At 34.5% G+C, this 21,288-nt stretch overlaps 1 protein-coding gene across 6 annotated transcripts in view; it reads right to left on the reverse strand.

The window, feature by feature from the left end:
* The window catches only part of SLC4A10 (solute carrier family 4 member 10), a 268,818-nt gene that overhangs the window by 149,037 nt on the left and 98,493 nt on the right, over positions 1-21,288 (reverse strand). For all 6 annotated transcript variants that reach the window (XM_045850821.1, XM_045850997.1, XM_045850689.1 and 3 more), the window contains exon 2: positions 15,964-16,045. In XM_045850821.1, coding sequence (XP_045706777.1) covers positions 15,964-16,045 — 82 coding nt within the window. The remainder of the gene's footprint in view (positions 1-15,963; positions 16,046-21,288) is intronic.

Here is a 21,288-nt window from a genome sequence, read left to right on the forward strand (position 1 = left end):
TTTGAGTGGAGAATATAAAATAATCATTTGGGGTGATGGAAAAGCATAGGGCTAAGATGTTGGAAAGTGAAATTAGGGGGCATCCTCCCTCCTGCATCCATTTTTATCCTCAGGTTTAGGCAAGATCCAAAGAGTCGATTTGGAAGAAGAGAAGCTAAAGCCAAATTCCTTTGCTCTGAGAGTTAAAATTACTAAACCATATCTGAACACAGTACAGTGTTATAAATGAAGACAAGTAGGAACAGATAACATTCCCTTACTTCCACCCTCATCTGGAGGAAACATCACCACTGGGAAGGAAGTTTGGCCTGTTTTCCAAATTCAACAGCACCCACTACATTACAAAGGGTGTATGCACACACACACAGCTGGCCTTTGCCATCATGTAATTGATGCTAAAGGCCTTTCTGACAAAGTCACTTAGGTACTAAGGAACTTACCTTGAGTGGAGAAAGGCACACATGTGTGCCCTTACAATAAGGGATATTAATGGCTTGGGTCACTAAGAAGTTTAACATTTAAGGTTCAAGGTGGGTTTTGGTGTGTATGTATATAGAAGAGAAGGTAGTGTAGCTAATGGGACAACACTGTCAGATAAATTATGAAGATGAATAGCTTTAGTGGACAGGGCCTTGCACCAAATGATGGTAGGCAGTCACATAACTCTAGTGCAACTTGCATTATCTCTACTTCTTGGATGCCACCAGATTTCTTCTACCTGGTGGTGGAAGAAACTGAAAATACACTAATAGGCTAGGCTATCCAGTGTTAAATGTTTGTTGAGATCAAACTTGAGGGGCAAATCTAGCATATAAAGTCCATATTTTTATCTTTTATTTTTCACAGCCGATTCATTGGTACCTGGGAAAGGATCTGGCATTTAATAATAGGCATACAATGGAGAGTTGGAGGAATGAATAAATGAGTTAATGAATGAATGAATGAATGAATATGAAGTTCAATTTATTCTCACTGAGGGTAGCAACAGATTAGAGACAATAAAGTCTGATTTAACCACTTAGATGAATTAACTCTTGGGAACCTTGGGAGAATTCCTGAAGAAATACAATATACTTCCATAATACTATCAGGCAGGTAGTACCTCTGAGTCATTACATTTTGAATGTTAACCAAATATGATCTAATTATATATTTCAAGATGATAAAGTCAGACATAACCTTTTGATTAAAAAATTTATATTAGGTGGTATTTTTCAAACCTCATCTACCCTACTTTAATTTCTTTTTTCTTCAAAAAATATATAAGCCACTTAGGGAAAAACAAATACCTTATGATCTCACTTATAAGAGGACTCTAATGAACAAAATAAACTAATGAGCAAAATAGAACCAGAGGCACAGAATCATGAAATAGACCGACAACTGTAAGAGGTGGGGACTGATTGAAAGAAGGTGAAGGGATTAGTCAAAGAACATATATGAAGGACCCATGGACATCAACAACGGTGTGGACATGACTTGTGGAAGTGGGGGGTGGGTTGGGTGAACGGTGGCAAAGGGGAGGAAGTGAGACAACTGGAATAGCATAAATAATAAAATATTTAAAAAGAAAGAAACAAAGACACAAAATAAGTTTCCGTGGTTTTCAAGAGGCATAAATAATTTATAGGACATTCTTAAACCCTTCTTTTATACAGGGTGAAGAGTCCTTTTCAAATGTAAAACTAATGAACTTTTCTTGTCAGTCAGAATTAACAAGGAACATACATTTTAAAACACACTCTAAAAGTTCTCCTAAAGATCATAGAATTCAGAGATGGAAAAATCTTTAGAGATCATCTAATTGCAACCTCTCATTTTAACATATGAAGTAAAAAGGAGTTGAAGTTAACATTTCTAAAACTAAATATTTCTAAATAGTCATATCCAATAGAGCAGGGGTGTCTAACTTATTTTCACCAGGGGCCACATCAGCCTCGTGGTTGCCTTCAAAAGGCGGAATGTAATTTTAGGACTGTATAAATGTAACTACTCAACAGTTAAGCGAGAGCAGGGCGCTGCCGCCAGGTAGAAACAAGGTGGAGGGCCGGATTCAGCCTGCGGGCCTTGTGTTTGCCACGTGTGCAGTAGAGCAATTCTAAAAACTTAATAGATTTTTTCCTCATATAAAACTTTACTATTTTCAGGTAACATAAAATGATAGTCTATTTCATCTTCCATATAAGAATCTTTCAAATACTTTTAAGTTAGCAGTCATGTTTTTGCTAACTACACCTTGAACTATTTTCTCAACTAATATTGTACGAGATGACCTCTACTCTGTCATATTCATCCTCTTCCATGTACCTATCTTGGGTTTATTCATTGTATGAAGGTCCACAGGACACATCTGGAGTCCATATGGATTCCTGCAGCACTTATAGGTGGAAGAAACATTCTAGGAAGTGAATCAACTGGGGAGATTATGAAGAATGAGGGGAAAAAATCAGGGACATATGTGGAGAAAAACCAACATTTAAAAGATAGTTGAAAGGTCAAGTCAAGGAACATGTATAAAGGACCCATGGACAAAGACAACTGGGGTGGGGGAGGATTGGAATGTGGGAGGTAGGGGGCCCATAAGGCAGGAGAGAGCAATGGGGGATAAAATGGGGACAACTGTAATTGAACAATAAAAAATAAAATAAATAAATAAAAAGATAGTCGAGACCTGTCAAAGGTTTGAAGAAATAGATGGAACTTCCCACATTATATTAATAAGAATATATTTGAGTATAATCATTCTGGAAGACAATATAAAAATGTATCAAAATATTAACTTTATAATCATTTGACCCATTGATTCTCCTGAGAATTATATCAGGGAAATCAAGTGCACAGAGATACACATACAATCATGTTCATAGCAGCTTTGTGTAAAATAGGAAAATGAAAAATAGTCCAAATGTCCACTGATAAGGATTGATAAATTAAGCATCATAGAACCATACAATGAAATATTAGGTGCAATTTAAATAGATAATATTTATATTAACATGGAAAGATGTTGAACTTTTTGAATCAGAAAAAGAGTAATTTAAAAGATAAAAATGAACTATAATTCCATTTATATATGTAAATTAATTATCATTACATGTGTTTATAACACATAAATTAATATTTTGCTTAAAGTATTTATGTTGTTATTGGGTTCAGAATATTAACAGTATTATTAATATTGGTGGTGGCATTTGGAATTGTTTTGTTTGCCTTCCTACAAATGTTTACATTGCTTGAATTTTCTAAGTTAATATTATTTTAATAACTTTTAAAACAATGAAACTGTGAGAGGTATTTTAATTTTGGGAAAAACAAATGTCATACAGAGTAAAAGGGGCCAGTGGATAAAACAGAAAATACCAAGGAAGACATGATGGAGAAGAGAAGCAAAGGGGGAGAGATGAGAAAAGAGATGTAAAAACAAAGGTTTAGTTAAAAGTTTTAAAAGCAACAGAGAAAACTAAAGCATTTCCCTTAAGGTCAGGAACAAGACAGGGATGTCCACTTTCACCATTTCTATTCAATATAGTACTGGAAGTCCTAGTCACAGCAATGAGACAAGAAGAAATCAAAGGCAGCCAAATAGAAAAAGGAAGGAGGTAAACTGTCATTATTCACAGATGACATGGTATTGTACATAGAAAACCCGAAAGACTCCACCAGAAAACTACAAGATCTAATAAGTGAATCTGGCAAAGTAGCAGTATACAAAATTTATATTCAGAGATTGGTGGCATTTTTATAGATCAAAAATGAACTATCAGAAAAAGAAATTGGGAAAACAATCCCATTTATTATTGTAACACAAAGTAAGACACTTAAAAGTAAATTTATCCAACGAGGTAAAAGACCTATACGCAGAAATTTATAAGATACTGAAGAAAGAAACTAAGGAAGATACAGATAAGTGGACTCATATAGTATGTTCATGGATAGGAAAAATTAACATCATTAAAATGTCCATACTACCTGAAGCAATATACAGATTCAATGTAATTCCTATTAAAATGCTAATGGCATATCTCACAAATCTAGAAAAAATATTTCAAACATTTATATGGAGCCACAAAAGACTCCAAATAGCCTCAGCAATATTAAAAAAGAAGAACAATGGTATCAAGCCCTGGCTGGTGTAGCTCAGTGGATTGAGCGTGGGCTGCGAACCAAAGTGTCACAGGTTAGATTCCCAGTCAGGGCATATGCCTGCCATGGCCCCCACCACACATTGCAGGCCATGACCCCCACCACACATTGATGTTTCTCTCTCTCTCTCTCTTTCTCCCTCCCTTCCCTCCCTAAAAATAAAAAAATAAAATCTTTAAAAAAAGAAGAACAATGGTATCAAACTATTCTATAAGACTGTAGTCCTCAAAACAGCATGATATTGTCATAAGAACAAGCATATAAATCAATGAAACCAAACAGAGCACAGACATAAAGCCTTTATTGTCAATTAATATTTGACAAATGAGGCAAAAACACACAGTGGGGTACAGACAGTCTCTTCAATAAGTGATGTTGGGAAAATTCGACAGGTACATGAAAAACAATGAAACTACACCAACTTACACCATACACATACACAAGAATAAACTCAGAATGATTAAAAATTTAAATTTAAGTTGTGAAACTATAAAAATCCTAGAAGAAAACATAGGTAGTAAAATTTGAAACATCTCTTGTAGCAATATTTTTGCCTATATATCTCCTGGGGCAAGTGAAACAAATGAAAAAAATAAACAAATGGGACTATCTCAGACTAAAAAGATTTTACACAGCAAAAGAAACCATCAAAAAATGAAAAGGTAACCCACTGAATGGGAGAACATATTTTCCAATGATACATCTGGTAAAGGGTTAATTTCCAAAATATATAAAGAATTCATCCAACTGAACACCAAGAAGACAAACAACCTAATTAAGAAATGGGCAAAGAACCTGAGTAGACACTTCTCCAAAGAGGACATACAGATGGTCAATAGACATATGAAAAGATGCTCATCACTAGCCATCAGAAAGATGCAAATTAAAACCACAATGAGATATCACTTTACACTGTCAGAATGGCCATCATTAATAAATCAACAAATGATAAGTGCTGGTGAGGATGTGGAGAAAAGGGAACCATTTTGCACTGTTGGTGGGAATGCAGACTGGTACAGCCACTGTGGGAAAGAGTACTGAGCTTCCTCAACAAACTAAAAATGGAACTGTCTTTTGATCCAGTAATCCCACTTCTGGGAATATAGCCAAAGAAATCCTTAACACTAATTCAAAAGAATATATGCACCCCTATGTTCACTGCAGTGTTATTTACAATAGCCAAGATTTGGAAGCAGCCCCAGTGCCCATTAGTAGATGAGTGGGTTAATAAAAAAGCTGTGGTTACATGTACATCGAATTTTGAAAACTGTTTTCCCTATGACAGCATCTGATGTCTTCATTTAAAATGGAATTCCAAAATAAAGAACAGACTGACAGAGTTCAGAGGGGAGAAGAGAGGGAATTTCAGAGGAAAAAGGGAAGGGTTTACAGGAATGAGTATAAAGAACACATGGGTGTCCTTACTCATGGGTGGAAAAACTAGGGGTGGGTGGAAATGGGAGGGAGAAAAGGAGGGCTGGGTGGGTGGGTTGGGATGGGAGTAAAAGATAGAAAATTGCACTGCAACAATTAAAATAAAAATTTTTTAATATTTTATTTATTTATTTTTAGAGAGGGACGGGAGGGAGAAAGAGAGAGAGAGAAACATCAATGTGTGGTTACTGGGGGCCATGGCCTGCAACCCAGGCATGTGCCCTAGCTGGGAATAGAACCTGCGATGCTTTGGTTTGCAGCCCGCACTCAATCCACTGAGCTACGCCAGCCAGGGCTAAAATAAAATTTAAAGATAAAAAATAAAATGGAATTCCACAGTATTGAAAAAAATTAGAAAAAATATTTTGATAAAAAGTTATCCATGTTCTATTATACATCATATTTAACTGTCACTGCTATTAAAATAAAATGAAAAGGGCTGGGTGGGCTGGAATGGGAGTAAAAGGGAGAAAACTGTACTTGAACAATGATTAAAATTTAAAAAAATAAATAAAAATAAAATGAAAAGAAAAAGGGAAACTGTGGTACATTTACATAAGGGGATATTACTCAGCTGAAAAATAAAAGAAAAAAGAAATCTTAACCTTTTGCAACAGCATGGATGAACCTGAAGATTATTACACTAAGTAAGTCAGTCAAATAAAGGCAAACACCATATGATCTCACTTATAGTGGAATCTAATGAGCAAAATAAACTGACTAACAAAATAGAAACAGAGGCATGGACACATGGGACAGACTGACAGCTGTTAGCAGGGAGGGTGGTTGGAGGACCAGATGAAAAGTGAGGGGATTAAGCAAAAAAAAAATATATATATATATATATATATATATATATATGACACACAGACACAGACAACTGTGGGGCGATAACCAGAGAGAAAGGTGAATGTGAGCAAAGGAGAGATAAATTGGGATGAAAAAAGAATTTGCTTTGGCCCATGGGTACATGATTCAGGGAGTGTGCAGATGATGTTTTGTTGAGTTGTACACTTGAAACTTTTATGGTTTTGTAAACCAATGCCCCACCAATAAATTCAATTAAAAAAAAAAGGTATGACAAAAAGATAAAAAGCAACAGAGAACTCAAAATGGTGAGGACAGAGAGCCACTGTAGTTGGCAATAAAAAGTGCTTTTTTAAATAATTAACATAAGTTAATAACTCAACTTACTAAAAATGACTTTCATTTTCATGATCAATATGTTGTTATTAATTCTGTTGGTATTGCTGGCACTATTGTTTTGTATTAATCACTGCGATGTCATAAAATAATTTCCTGCTATACTATCATCTAAATAAATCATGACAATTCATCATTATAAGAAAAAACTGAGTTATACAAAGAAAAAGTAGGTATAATTCTAAATACTTTATCTAGAAATTAGAAATCTTTTGTTAATTTTGATTTCTAATTAATAACTGTACTGATTTTATCACAGATGCTTCTAAGGTAATTTAAAAGAAGTTTTTAAAGTAGTCAAAAAGAATATTCATATTTTCCTGTGACAAGAACAAACAAAAATTTAATTTACCAGCAGAATATTAAAATTTTACCTTCCCCTCATTAGGATTTCAATCATTTTGGTTTCCTTTATTATCTTCCCACCTGAAACTCATTAAGGGGTAGAAATGATAGAGAAAGTAAGGAAAGAAAATCAGATTTTTTTCATTATGCCATTAGCAGTTTTGGTGTACTAAGGCAGTAGGAATGACCAGGTAAACAGAAAAGAGGACAGATGGAAAGGGGGAGTAAACAAAGTTTCTGAGAGAATCAAGCACATTACCTCTTTTGACTATTCAATACATATTCATTATTATTAGCATTTATATCCATTGATAATTTTAAATGTAAACATTTATGTGCAAAGTGGCCAATGTGATTTATTTCCAGTACTCTATTGACAGCTCTAGTATCTAAACCTCCTTAGAGAATAAAGAGTATAAAGCAGTGTTTGTGTCCCATTAGAACTTAATTAATATTGGTGAATGACGATAGCTTCAAGAGAAAAGTCCTAATTGACTGGTTGTCTACTCCTGCTTATATTGTGAGAAGATGCATCAATGTGGACATTGCAATGATTGTGGTCAGAAAACCACTTTAGTTCTCTTAAGTGCTGAGGAATGCATTGAGTGAAATGAAGAATGTAGGAGGTTGTTACCACTGATAAATCAGAATTATGTTTTGTAATTGCTTTGCACTAGGTGCTTTAATTACATTATCTCTGGACTTTGGGTCCACTTTACAGTAAGTGGTCCAAAAGGAAAATAAACTAGTAAACCAACTATTTTTTTCCTCAAGTGGAATGAGCAAAAGAATATGAAGATGGGGCATAAATTTCTCTGTTAAATCCTTGGCTTTAAAGTAATTTAACACCTTCTAAAAGCAACTATGATATAGAAAATGTCATTTTTATTTAATATGTAGGCTTAGATTTAAAGATTAGTTTAAATTTTCCACTAAAGTTTTAAATTTATGAATTATTGAATAACATTAAAATGCAACCAGATTTATTTATCCTAATACAGTGAAACATAATTAGAAACTACTGTATTTACATGTTGCTTGAAAGATAATTAAATATTTGATGAGTGTTAACTATGCACCTAATTATATTTTATAAATTTAATTTCTTACATGATTAGTTACATATTATTGAATTATATATAAATGCAATTCAATACAACACATTTGTAGCACCTATCTAGTTTAAGAGGAAGTGCTGGGTATTGTGAGAAAATGTAATTTTGAGTAAGGTGAAGATCTGTCCCTCAACAAGCTTATAATCAAATAAGAAAAATAACAAATATATATAGCACAAGGAAGGGTGTAAACTCAGAAAGAGAAGTTGGGAGGAGAAAGATAATTATTCCACCAGGAGGGATCAGGTAATATGAATATATGGGGAGAATTGCCATTCTAATTCTGTGTGGAGGAAAATCACTAATAAATGGAGATGAGAAGGCACCAGTTTGGTATAGGGCAATCTAAAAGTTTTTTAACAGAAAGTCTTTAATAATTTTCCTGAGGTTTTACTGCCTTTTCTATGTTTTCAGATTATAAAAAATACCAGGTATTTTAAAATGAAAAATAATAGTCACTAAATAGGTTCTTTATATATCAATGATTTGGGAGGAAATAAACCTGTGGAGAAAACATGAGCTGTAACAGGTGTAATGTTAGGTAACAAAGAAATATGAAGAGTACAGGTATAGGCATTCTGTACCATGTACCAAAATTAATTCAAAATGAATCAAAGACCTAAATATTAAGCCCAAAACTATAAATTAGAAGAAAGCATTGGGGAAAACTTTATGACAATGGATTTGACAGGTTTCTCCAAAGATGATACACGAATGGCCAAAAAGCATATGAAAAGATGCTCAACATCACTATTAGGAAAATGCAAATAATAGCCACAATGATATATCACTTCACACCTATTAGGAGGGCTAATATAGGAAGGGAGGAAGGAAGGAACTATGGCAGGAAGGGAGGGAGGGAGGGTGGGAGGAAGGGGGAGGGAGGAAAGGAAAGAGAGAGGGAAAGAAAGAAAATCACAAGTGTTGGTGAGGATGTAGAGATACAATTCTTGTGCACTCTTGGTGGGAATGTAAAATTGTTTATCTGTTGTGGGAAACAGTATGGCAGTTTCTCCAAAATTAAAAATAGAATTAACCTATGATCCAGCAATCCCACTTATGGGTTATCTATTCAAAACAACTGAAAGCAGGATCTCTAAGACATATTTGCACACCCATGTTCATAATAGCACTATTCACAATAGCCAAGAGATAGAAGCAGTCATGTCCATCAACACATGAATACATAAAATATAGCATGTATGTGTGTATATACGTATATATACAATATGTATATCTATGCACACTATATATATACACATTATATAGTGCACAGTGTATGTGTATATACATACTATATATGTATATCACACATAGTATATACATATATAGTATATACATAGTATATGCATACATATAGTGTGTACAGTGTGCGTGTGTGCACATGCTATATATAGTATGTGTATATACACGCCATATATACATACTATGTGCACTCATATACTATACATATAGCATAAGTGTGTATGTATACATATTATATATATACTACATATATATACACAGAGTGTGTATATACACACTATATATACACATACACACGTATTAGTGTATAGTGTATATATATTCACACTATATACTCCATAAACCATGAAATATATTCAGACTTCAAAAGGAAGGAAATTGTAACACATGCTAGAACATAGATGAACTTTGATGACATTGTGCTAAGTAAAACAAGCCAGTCCCAAAAAAGCAAATACTTCATGATTCACTTATATGAAGTATGTAGTCAGATCCATAGGAACAAAGGGTAGAATTGTGGTTGCTAGCAGTATGGGGGAGGAGGAAATGGGGAGTTGTATAGAGTTTCAGTTTTCCAAGATGAAAAAGTTCTGCAGATTGGTTACACAACAATGTAAATATACTTAACACTACTGAAATAAATACTTACAAATGGTTAAGATGGTCAATTTTATGTTATGCATTTTTACCACAATAAAAATATTTTTTTAATTTTAAAAAAATCCAGTTGTTTGACAGTATCACCTTGACTGGAAATTGGTCAGTCAAAATGGCTATAATAGCAAACATCTTTAGCTATTATTTTCCTCTTTAGTATCATCTAATTATTAATAGGACATGCTATTTTTAGTGACTTGTCATTAATTTACTTTTATGCCTGCAGAAGGTATAACAGTGGTCGTATGTGAAGTCCACACATTCATTCTGAGAAAGGCTGGACCAGGATGAACAGCGAAGAGAGAGAATCAAGGTGAGTAAGAGTAACTGAAGGAGCAACGGTGATTTTTTTGGGCCCATTGGAAACTGACCCCACCTATTCATCTATCCACCCTGGAGTTTCAGGCTCAGTACAGTGTTGCACATTCTTTCATCCTTTAATCAAACTTGCTCGGGAACATACCCTGAAATGAACCCATCTTATCAAGTCCTCCAACACACTTGCCACTTCTTGCTCATTTAATCAATGTAGCAAACCAGTGTGACGCTCTATAGAATACTCACTCAGTCCAAATCCCTTTGGACTCTATCATGACACAAGAAAGTAGCATTAGCACAACCCGGGAGCAAGACCATAAATATATATTGTTGTACTTCCCAAGAGAATGTTTATTTCTGGTTCTCCTTCTTGACAGTAATTTTAAAAATGTAATTGCCAGATCACAGCTGCATACCATGCACCTGAGGGCATGTTAACCTCCTCTGGCAAAGATCGTACAACTGATCCAGCAGCTGTGATTCATGCTACCATTTGGCTGCTTTTGCAATACTCCACTACCTCCTCTAGGATTTGACAAGTTTCTGTAGTGGCCAAGCTGGTACATACTTTAGATGTTTAAAAGTGACAGGAATCTCTGCCATTTCCCATCAGATACAATACAGATTTTCATTTACTATCATAGCCACAGCAAGGAGTTTCAGAACCTTCTTAGTCTCTGCAATATTTCTCAACCCCATAGGCTAAGAAACCAATTTTAAGGTCCTGCCAATTACCAAATATGTCCATTAGTACTGTTCAGGGGCCAGGGAAATTATCAATAAAAAAGTGGGTCAACTTCTTCAGGAAACAGGCTCTGAGGAGTATTCCAAGGGTTTGTTGAAGAGTGTGGTCAACAATAACATCTGGGAGGAAATATGGGCAGCAGCATTGGGTAGTGAAAAAAATGAATTATGGTACAATTGCAATGAAAGCTTCAATTGATTCCATAGGAGACTCTGAAGCTGAGACAACCCTTCAAAGTTGTATCAAATTGAGACTTTTAAACTTCACTGACCATGAATTGAATTCATTATGCCCATAGGCAATAGGCAGTGCCCTTCAGCTAAAGGTAATTTCTGGGGGAGAATTTAGATATGAACCAACAGCAGGCAACACCTATGGCAACTGGCAAAATAAGTGACCCCATCCTTAAAACGGGCATATTGGTGATTCATCATAACATCCACCACGAGAGTTGCCAAGTTTAAAAATTTCAAAAAGATAAAAATATTACATGGTATACCTATACAAAAAGTTATCCCTTGTTTATGTAAAATTCAAATTTAAGTGAGCACTGTGTATTTTAGCTGGCCACTGTGTCTACTACACATGTACTAAAGGGCAAGTACAAAAAAGAATTTCAAAGATATTAATACATTACTCCTTTTGTAATCTTAAACTTTAGACACTACTAATCACACAACGATGTGGGAACCAAAAATAAAAATTGGTTAATCTGAATAATTTTTGCTCTACTCAGAATCCTGAGTGGTGTAATTATAGGGATTCAGTGCTGCTAACTACATTGTAGTATTGGAAGCAGAAGGATGTTTAGAAAGAACACTATTAAGGTGGGTGGATTGTGGGAAACACAGTACACAGTATACAGAAAGGGAAAGATTAGAACAGAGGCAGCAGGAAAACAGGAAGGGATGAGAACAGACACCCCTGAAATAGATTCAAAGAATTTATTGACTATATGATATAGAAAAAAATAAAGTTAACAGAATCTAGTAAAACTGTATGCTCTTGATTTTATGTAATAAAAGGATAAGACCGAGAAAAATGATACAAGGTATATGTAAAACAAAAGGATAAATAGTTTCACAGGGAGAAAATTATACACTTGACATATCATTCATCACAATGTGTAATATATGTGAATACTATAACATTAGAGTATTCATATGCACCAAGCTATTGATTTTGGTCAGTTAATCATTTTCCATTAAACATATTTCATGTGGAACTTTATACTTAACCACCTGGCATTTCTACAAGCTGTAGTCAGGATGTTAAATTACAGGAGTAATTTCATTAGCTAAGTACATGTATATGAGGTCTGTCCAGAAAGTATCCAGCCATGTAATATGAAAAATAGAGACATGTATTGAAGAAAACACAAGATACAAGAAACACTGTACATAGAACGATGTCACGTAAGTCTTCTTCACACTAGGCACCTTGGAACCTCACACAGTTCTCCCAGTGTCTCTTCCACTGTTCAAAACACTCTGCAAAATCCTTTGTTGGAATTATCATCAGCTGCTCCATCATATTTTCCTGTAGCTCATTGATGATCTTAAATCTCTTCCCTCTCAAAGGCTATTCTAGTCTTGGGAGAAGTCAGAAGTTGCAGAGCACCAAATCTGGGTTGTAGTGGGGGCTGAGTCACCTAAGTGATTTGCCAAAAAACTCTGCACGGGATGTGATGCATGAATGGGTATATTTTCATGATGAAACTGCCAATTTCCACTCACCCATAGCTGCAGCCTTTTGAATCATTCAAATAGTTTTCGCAGAGGAATGTTCAAGCTTAACACAAAATCTGATGCAAATTCATTGCTTTATTTGCTTAGTCATTTGAATGTGATGGCCACACAGTACACACACATGCTCACTCAGTGGCATCTACAGACCCCACTAACTAGTAAAGTGAAGTCATCATTGTTCACACATGTGCATTCTAGTCCACTCTCCTTGGCTGCCAGGTTACATTGATGCCACACAAACTGATCTCATTATATTAACAATGGCTGGACTTTTCCCAGACAGACCTTATATACACAGTTCTGAGAAACAGTAACTATCAAATTTAAAATTTTAATTGAAATGGTGATTGACACAAGCTGGGGGGGGTAGGGGAAATGGGGAAATACTGGCCAAAAGGTACAAACTTCCAGTTATAAAATGAATATGTTCTAGGGATCTATTGTGCAGCATGCTGACTGCAGTTAACAACACCGCATTACATATTTGAGTGTTGCTAAGAGTAGTCTTTTTTTTGAAACTCAAAATGAGAATTTTATTATAATTTGTGTTATAAATACCTAAGAAACTATTTTCTTTATACTGTTATTGCCATAAACATCTTAGCTTGTGTACGATTTCACATACTTGAAAAATGTGTTTCTTGGCTTTAGCCCCTAGAGACCCCATAAGAGTAGTCTTAAATGTTCACCACACATACACAAAGAAGGTGATTATGTGTGGTGATGGATGTGATGGAATTAATCTTATTGTAGTAATTATTTCTCATTACATTTGTATCATACACCTTAAATTTCAATTACATCTCAATAAAGCTGGAAAAATTAAATTCATTAATTAAATTTTAATTGAAAGAAGATTTTATGAAATGTGTTTTATCTACATTACTGAAGATACTCTTCAAAAGTAGAGCTCTGGTCTTTTATACAAAGGGAGAAACTACCACCACCATTACCCCTAGTAATGCTACCTTCCTAATTGGTGCTCTTCCACTACCCATTTTATATTATGCTGTCAGTTGATTTTTCCTAAACCACACCATCTATCACATTGCTCCTGCATTATTTTCTGATTCAGAGCAATTTTTTGTGCGTATCACAGCAGAACCCTCCATAGTATCCTCCAATGCTTGGATGTTTCGCTGTGTAGTATGGTTTGGGACCAAACACAATATTTAGAAAATCAATATAAATAAGGGTTTCCCTATTTTCCTTCAAAACTCTAAATGTAACATTACACTTGCATTCTGTGATGTTAATTTCAATCACCAGTAAGCCAAAATTATTCATTTCTGGGATTAAAATATCCACTATAAATATCAATAAGCAAAACAAAATCTGGTTTATGAATTGTGTTTTGCCAATCAGAAATCTCTTTTAATAAGCATCGTACACTGTCTCCCAAAGAAAATGTATATAATTCATGTTTATATAACTAAAATGACATTATAAAATATTATTTTTGCATTATGTATTTTCCATCCAAATGGGCCATTCAGGATTCTACTATAATTATTTGTAAATTATTAACTGTTAATTTCCAATTATTCATGTGTGGATGATCCATCATAGTCTTTCAACCCAAGATGGCCTTTCCCTGGAACTGAGTATATTTTTAGACTAACTTCTTAGTTTATTAGGTTTCCTTGTGTGTGTTTAGTAAATACAAGTGTAGCTGAAGTCATAACACAGGCAGGAAAATAAATCTGCTGCTGATATAATGGCATTTCAAATCCAAAAAAATAATTATTTTATGATCCATAATCCCTTTAGGTTTTGCAAATTTGTACTCCCTTCAATTCGTATAATGAGTATGGATAGCATAGCAAATCACACTACATGCACACAGTAAGTATAACCTTTCCAGACCTGGATATTTTCCATGCACTAAACAAAATGTCAAGCACATAGTAGTTATAGTTGTGGAAAGTTGTCTCTAAACATTATTTTTATTCTCCTGTTATTTAATTGTTATAGCTAAGGATAAAACAAAAGAACAATAAATTTAATTACAATTTAAGTGGTTATATTAAAATTCTTAAGGGGAATAAACCCTTACTTCTCAGCTGTGATGGATTATTAGCAGCTCTTTCTGATTAGTTTTACTTAAGATTACCTGGGTTTCACTTTTCAACCAAAAGATGAAAATACCATCTACCTTGTATCTCACTAGTAATAATTTCTGGTTAAAAATAAAAATGAACTAATAGTGTATATACATTAAATTGTGATGTAATGATAACTGTCAACACTTATATAACTCTTATGTCAGGTACTATTCTAAGTATTTTCCCCTTAATTATTATACAAATTTTAGAAAATATTTTCCATTGTTATCCTTATTTTAACATTTGAGAAAAAGAAGGTGCAGAGAAGTTAACTAACTAGCTGAGGCTTCTGTAGCAAATAAGGCAGAACTAATATTTGAAACCAGTACAACTTGGTTTCAAAGCTACTACAAGTCCACACTGCCTCCCTGTTGAAGTATCTGACCTTTTTTTTATTGTTGTTCAAGTACAGTTTTCTGCCTTTTTCCCTTCTTATTGAGGACACAAACAAATGGTGCCTCCAGCTCTCTCCCATAGATACCTGAGTAAAACTAGAACACCAAAGTGTCTTTAACTCTTCCACTAAGAGCCGACTCTGACAGCGCAGGCTAAGTTAGACAACCCTGCTGTCCTATTCTCCCCTCTTCCATAGTGCCACATGTGCTAGTATGTCATTTATTTCTTTTAATTCCCCAGTTGATTGTAATTCTTTGAAACAAGGAATATTGAAAGAGTGGAACACAACACAGGCTGGAATGTAGCAGAGGTTCAGTAAATGTCTCCTGGGTGAATGTTCTTACTGCTTTCAGGTCTGCCTATTGGCATTCCAGACTGCATCATATCCACCAACCACCACCACCATTACTCTAATATCAACTTTTGCAATTATCCACATCATGACGAATTTTACATTTCACTTTGAAACAAAGATAGGAAGAGCTATCCAAGCAGGGGAAATGTCTTACCTTCTAAATCTTCTTTCTCAAAGTGTGTTTTGAGAATAGAACGAGTTCCACCCCTATCCACAACTGCCTCTTCATCATTTCTCTGTGGGATGGGAAAAAAGAAAACCAAATGATAGTACATACATTCTCTTAATTGCAGAAAATAAACTTTTTTCAGAGATAAAAATGTTATTTATAAACTATGTTAAAGAAATAACAATATGATTAAAATTAATAAAGACATTTTAAGGTTAGAAGCTCATTTTCTTGTTTTCAACATTTTTAAATTAAATATATTGAGGTGACATTGGTTAATAAAATGTCAAGTATACAATTTTATGATACATATGTACGTTGCATTATGTGTGCTTACTACCCAAAGTCAAATCTCCTGTCATCATACTTGGGCCCCTTTAGCCTTTACTAATCCCCTCACCCTTCTTTCCCTCTGGTAACCGCCATACTGTTGCCCATGTCTATGAAATACTGCCATTGCAACAACATGGATGGACCTAGATAACATCACGCTAAGCAAAAGAAGTCATGCAAAGGAAGTCAAAAACCATATGATTTCACTCATCTTAGGGTATAAAACTAAAAGCAACAAATGAACAAAGGCAAACAAACATAAACACATAGACAACAGGAAAGTAAACTTTTAATATGATCTAATATTTTAGGGATTCAATTAAGTCACTTGTACATGATTATTTTATTTGATTGTCAAGTGTTAGTTTAAGGAATATAAAATTAATTTGGCTGCACATATTCAGAGAACGAATATCAACCAATTTTCCATGAAATTGAAGGCAATCAAACAGTCCAGTTGGCATCATTTATTAGTGAGATGAAAAACAGAAAACAGTTTTCTTGTCAATTTAGTTACATGCATTTTTATCTCTGATAAAGATTTCTTCTTAACGAGATGACATTTTGAACTATACATAGAAAATATGAAAATCATTAGTATTAACACCACTAATGCTACAGTTGACATAATTCCACTGCCATTAAAAAAGGGGTTGGGAAGATCTAATCCCTTGAAAGCAATTAGTAGCAATTATTAGGTAAACTACAACTCTAATTATTTTGCTTCAATATAATGCATTTTATTCAAACTAAACTGTAAAATCCAGTCAGGTGCATTAAACTTCCATTCAGTTTCTATTTTTTCAACCTATTTAAAACAGCAAGGCAGAGGTTCTATGTCTGCATTTTGTAGCAATACACTCATTTGGTACTCAATAAAATAATGGAAGGGAGGGGGAGTACAATTCACTTTGACCATGCAGGAATGAAAAAATACAAGATATTGAATAAAGTAAAATACACTTTGATTTTGGACACCTATTTAAAATTGTCTTAAAAGTGAAGACTAACAACAAAAGGAGAAATGAAAAGGTAGACTAAAAGATGAATGAATCTTCCAAAATTTCTGTTTCTTCTTTGAAAGGTTAATTCCTAAACATAATCTTGATATAAAAATTTAGTCTCCATATTTTACAAATCAGTACTTTCAACTGCAGAATTGGAGACAATATATTTCAGCCTAGAAAAACCAGAAAAATGGAAAGCAGAAGGACATGTTTTAAATCATGTAGTCCCTTGTCTTTCAGAAAATGTGAGCTGAGTCAGGTCAGGGCAAAGTGTTTGAAATCAGAGTAAAAGAACTCTACACTATGGATGAGAGAAAAACTAAAAATAAAGACAGAATTCACAGCTCATTACTTTTCTGTTTGGCAAAGTTTTAAAGATCTGTTGATTTGAGCAACGAAAGCAATAGAAAAAACTAAAGACATGATTTATATAATATTGCTGAATGAGACAAATGCAAGTTTCAGCCTCTTTAGACTCTGTTCTTGATACATTTACAAAACAAACTTATCTTGTGTACAAGACATACTCAAATATAAGCTACATTGGAAAGCATCTGTGCCCCTTGGGCCATTTTTAGGAAGAATGCCAAGAGCTAAATCAAGTGTTAATTGTCAAAGGTCAAAGGGAACGGTATTTCACTATATTTTACAATGGAAATCTTCCAAAACAATTGCAGATTTCCAACAAAATGGAGGTACAGGTAAACATGGCTCATCTCCTCACACAACCACAGCAAAAATTACAACTAAACTACAAAATAACTATCACCCAGAATCTTCAGAATATTGAACTGTATGGAAGTTCAACAACAACGAAGGAATTAAAGAAATCACATTAATTCAGATGGGTAGGAGGGGCAGAGACATGGGGACATGGAACAGGCATGGAACAGTCCCACTCCCATGTGTGGTGCATAAAATCGGGAGAGATATTTCAGGAGCAAGGGATTCCCAGCCCCACACCAGACCACCCAGCCCAGGGTTCCAGTGCCTGAGACAGAAGTCCCCATAACTTCTGGCTATAAAAAGCATTGGGGGTTGGAGCAGTGGAAGAAACTGCAGGATTCGCAGGCGTCACCTCTTAAAGGGTCTGCAATGGACTTAGGATGTATGCAGACTCACTGTCTGGGCTCCAGCACTAGGGCAGCAGCTTGACAGACACCAGTGGTACACAGGGAGAAACAAAGTGTCTGCCATTAAAGTGAGCACCAGCAGACAGCTTTCTCCCAGACAAAACTCCAGAGGCCAGGCAGCAGCCATTGTTCATTTCCTGAGGCCTCTACCACACAGACCCACAGACTGGCCGCACCATATCTGAGACTCCATCAACCTGGTTCACACAGATTGCCCCACCAGGTAATTACTTAAGGCTCTACCCCATTGAATTTATGAGTGTAATTTTCTACAACAGGCAATGCTACTAGGACAAGGAGTCAAAGCAGCCCTACCTAATACACAGAAACAAACACACGGTAGCAGTGAAAATGAGGAGATAAAGAAACATGGCCCAAATGAATGAACAGATCAAAACTCCAGAAAAAGAACTAAACAGAATGCAGATGAGCAATCTATTAGATGCAGAGTTCAAAACACTGGTTATGAGGATGCTCAAATAACTCACTGAATACTTCACAGCATAAAAAAAGTCCCAGGCACAAATAAAGATTACACTAAGAGAAATAAATAAAAACCTACAGAGAATCAACAGTAGAGTGGATGAAAATGAGAATCAAATTAATGGTGTGGAACACATGGAAGAAAAAAAATTCAATCAAAATAGCAAGAAGGAAAACAAGGACAGAGTAAGAAGCCTCTGGGACAACTTCAAATATACCAACTTCAAATCACAGGGCTGCCAGAAGAAGAAAAGAAAAAGCAAAAAATTGAAAACTTGCTTGAAAATATAATGAAGGAAAACTTCCCTAATTTGGTGAAGGAAATAGACATACAAGTCCAGGAAGCACAGGGAGTCCCAAACAAGTTGGACCCAAACAGGACTACACCTAGACACATCATAAGTAAAATGCCACAGGTTAAAGATAAAGGGAGATCTTAAAAGCAGCAAGAGAAAAGCAGTTGTCTACAAAGGAGTTCCCATAAGACTATCAGCTGATTTCTCAAACGAAACTTTTAAGGCTAGAGGGATTGGCAAGAAATATTCAAAGTGATGAAAAGCAGGGAACTATAGCCAAGACTGTTCTACCCAGCAAAGCTATCAGTTAGAATTGAAGAGCATAGAAAGAGTTTTCCTGAAAAGAAAAACTAAAGGAGTTCATCATCACCAAGACATTATTATATGAAATGTTAAAGGGACTTATTTAAGAAAAAGAAAATCAAAATTATGAACATAAGATGGCAATAAACACATACCTATCAACAATTGAATCTAAAAAAACAAACTAATCAAATAAGAAGAGAGACAGAATCATGGATATGGAGAACATTTTGATGGTTGCCAGATGGGAGCAGGGTTGAGGGAATGGGAGAAGAGGTGAGGGCATTAGGAAGTACAACTAGGAAGTTACAGAATAATCACGGGGATGTGAAGTACAGTATAGGCAACTGAGTAGCCAAAGAGCATATACGCATGACCCATGAACATAAGCAAAGGTGTTGGGATTGCCTGAGGGAGTCGGGGGTGCTGTGTGGGAGGAGTCAAAGGGGGGAAAATTGGGATGACTATAACAGCATAATCAATAAAATACAAATTTTTAAAAACATGTATTTTCTAACATATTTCACCAGATTATTTACATACTCTGCTTTAATACAATGCATTGTTACACTTCATTAAATAAGAGATACAGAATTTTAAGTTCTTGGTTTTCTCATTCATCTCATTACTTTTTATCTGAAATTATGAAACCAAGACATTGATATTAACATATAGATTCAATGTTAATATTCAACATATGTATCCATTATTTAATCTATAGAAATTACCATTTTTTCAATACCAAGTAGGTGCAGGATTTTAACTTCTTGGTTTTCTTGTCCATATCCTCATTAACTTTTATTTTAAATTATGAAATAAGTAAAATTAAACATTAACATTTAGATTCAGTATTAACATTCAACACTTGCATCCATATTTATTCTGGAGTTAGCCTTTTTTGTTCATTAACATGTAAGCTAAAGTATTATACAAATATAAAAGGGTCATCTCTTTAACCTCTAATCATACTATGCTGTATTAAATAGGACAATAGGTGTGAAAGCATAGGCTTGGATATTAACATATCATAAGAGTTCAATAAAATACTCCTTGAACTGAAATCTAAGCATATATAAGTCAAGTATAACTTTGAATTGCACTTAGTACGTTAGATTTTCATGAAATAATTGAAGCCACCTATTTTAACTAGTATATTACTTTGAAATTAGTTATTTAAAATGTGGTACCTACTCTAAATATGATTATACAACCTCTAGTAATATAAATTAAATCTATCTATTGTATATACTGTTTTAATTAAATCATATAAAATATATTCTAAAGTGGCCCAATAAGCCCCTCTGGCTACTCCCATATGTATTTGTAATAAAAGCCATTGAGTTCCTTTCTAAAGTAACTAATTAGGGAGGTGGCAATTAAATTTCATTCACTTATGCTAAGTAAATGTGTTATTTCATCTTTACATGTGTAAGAAAAAATAAAACTAAGAATAAGAATTGGAGACTAAAATGCTCTATCAGGGCTACAAAGGTACAAAGTGAATCATCATGTAAAAACTTTAACATTTCTCTTATCTTATTTGCTCAAAAACTCCACCCATGCAAACTTCAAAGATTACCCAGGGAAGTACACGGTTAGGTCAGGAAAGTTTGTTAGTTGACATGAAATATCCTAGGGTCAACTTTGGGGTTCAAAGGTTCAGGGGTGAAAGTCTTCCAATGCTATGCTAATCCTAGCTCAGAATTAATTTCATCACAATGTACAGAATTGTACTTATTACTGTCACTATGACCT

This window comes from Phyllostomus hastatus, unplaced genomic scaffold, assembly GCF_019186645.2.
Source record: "Phyllostomus hastatus isolate PE091 unplaced genomic scaffold, TTU_PhHast_1.1 phas_contig_1, whole genome shotgun sequence".
NCBI lineage: Eukaryota > Metazoa > Chordata > Mammalia > Chiroptera > Phyllostomidae > Phyllostomus > Phyllostomus hastatus.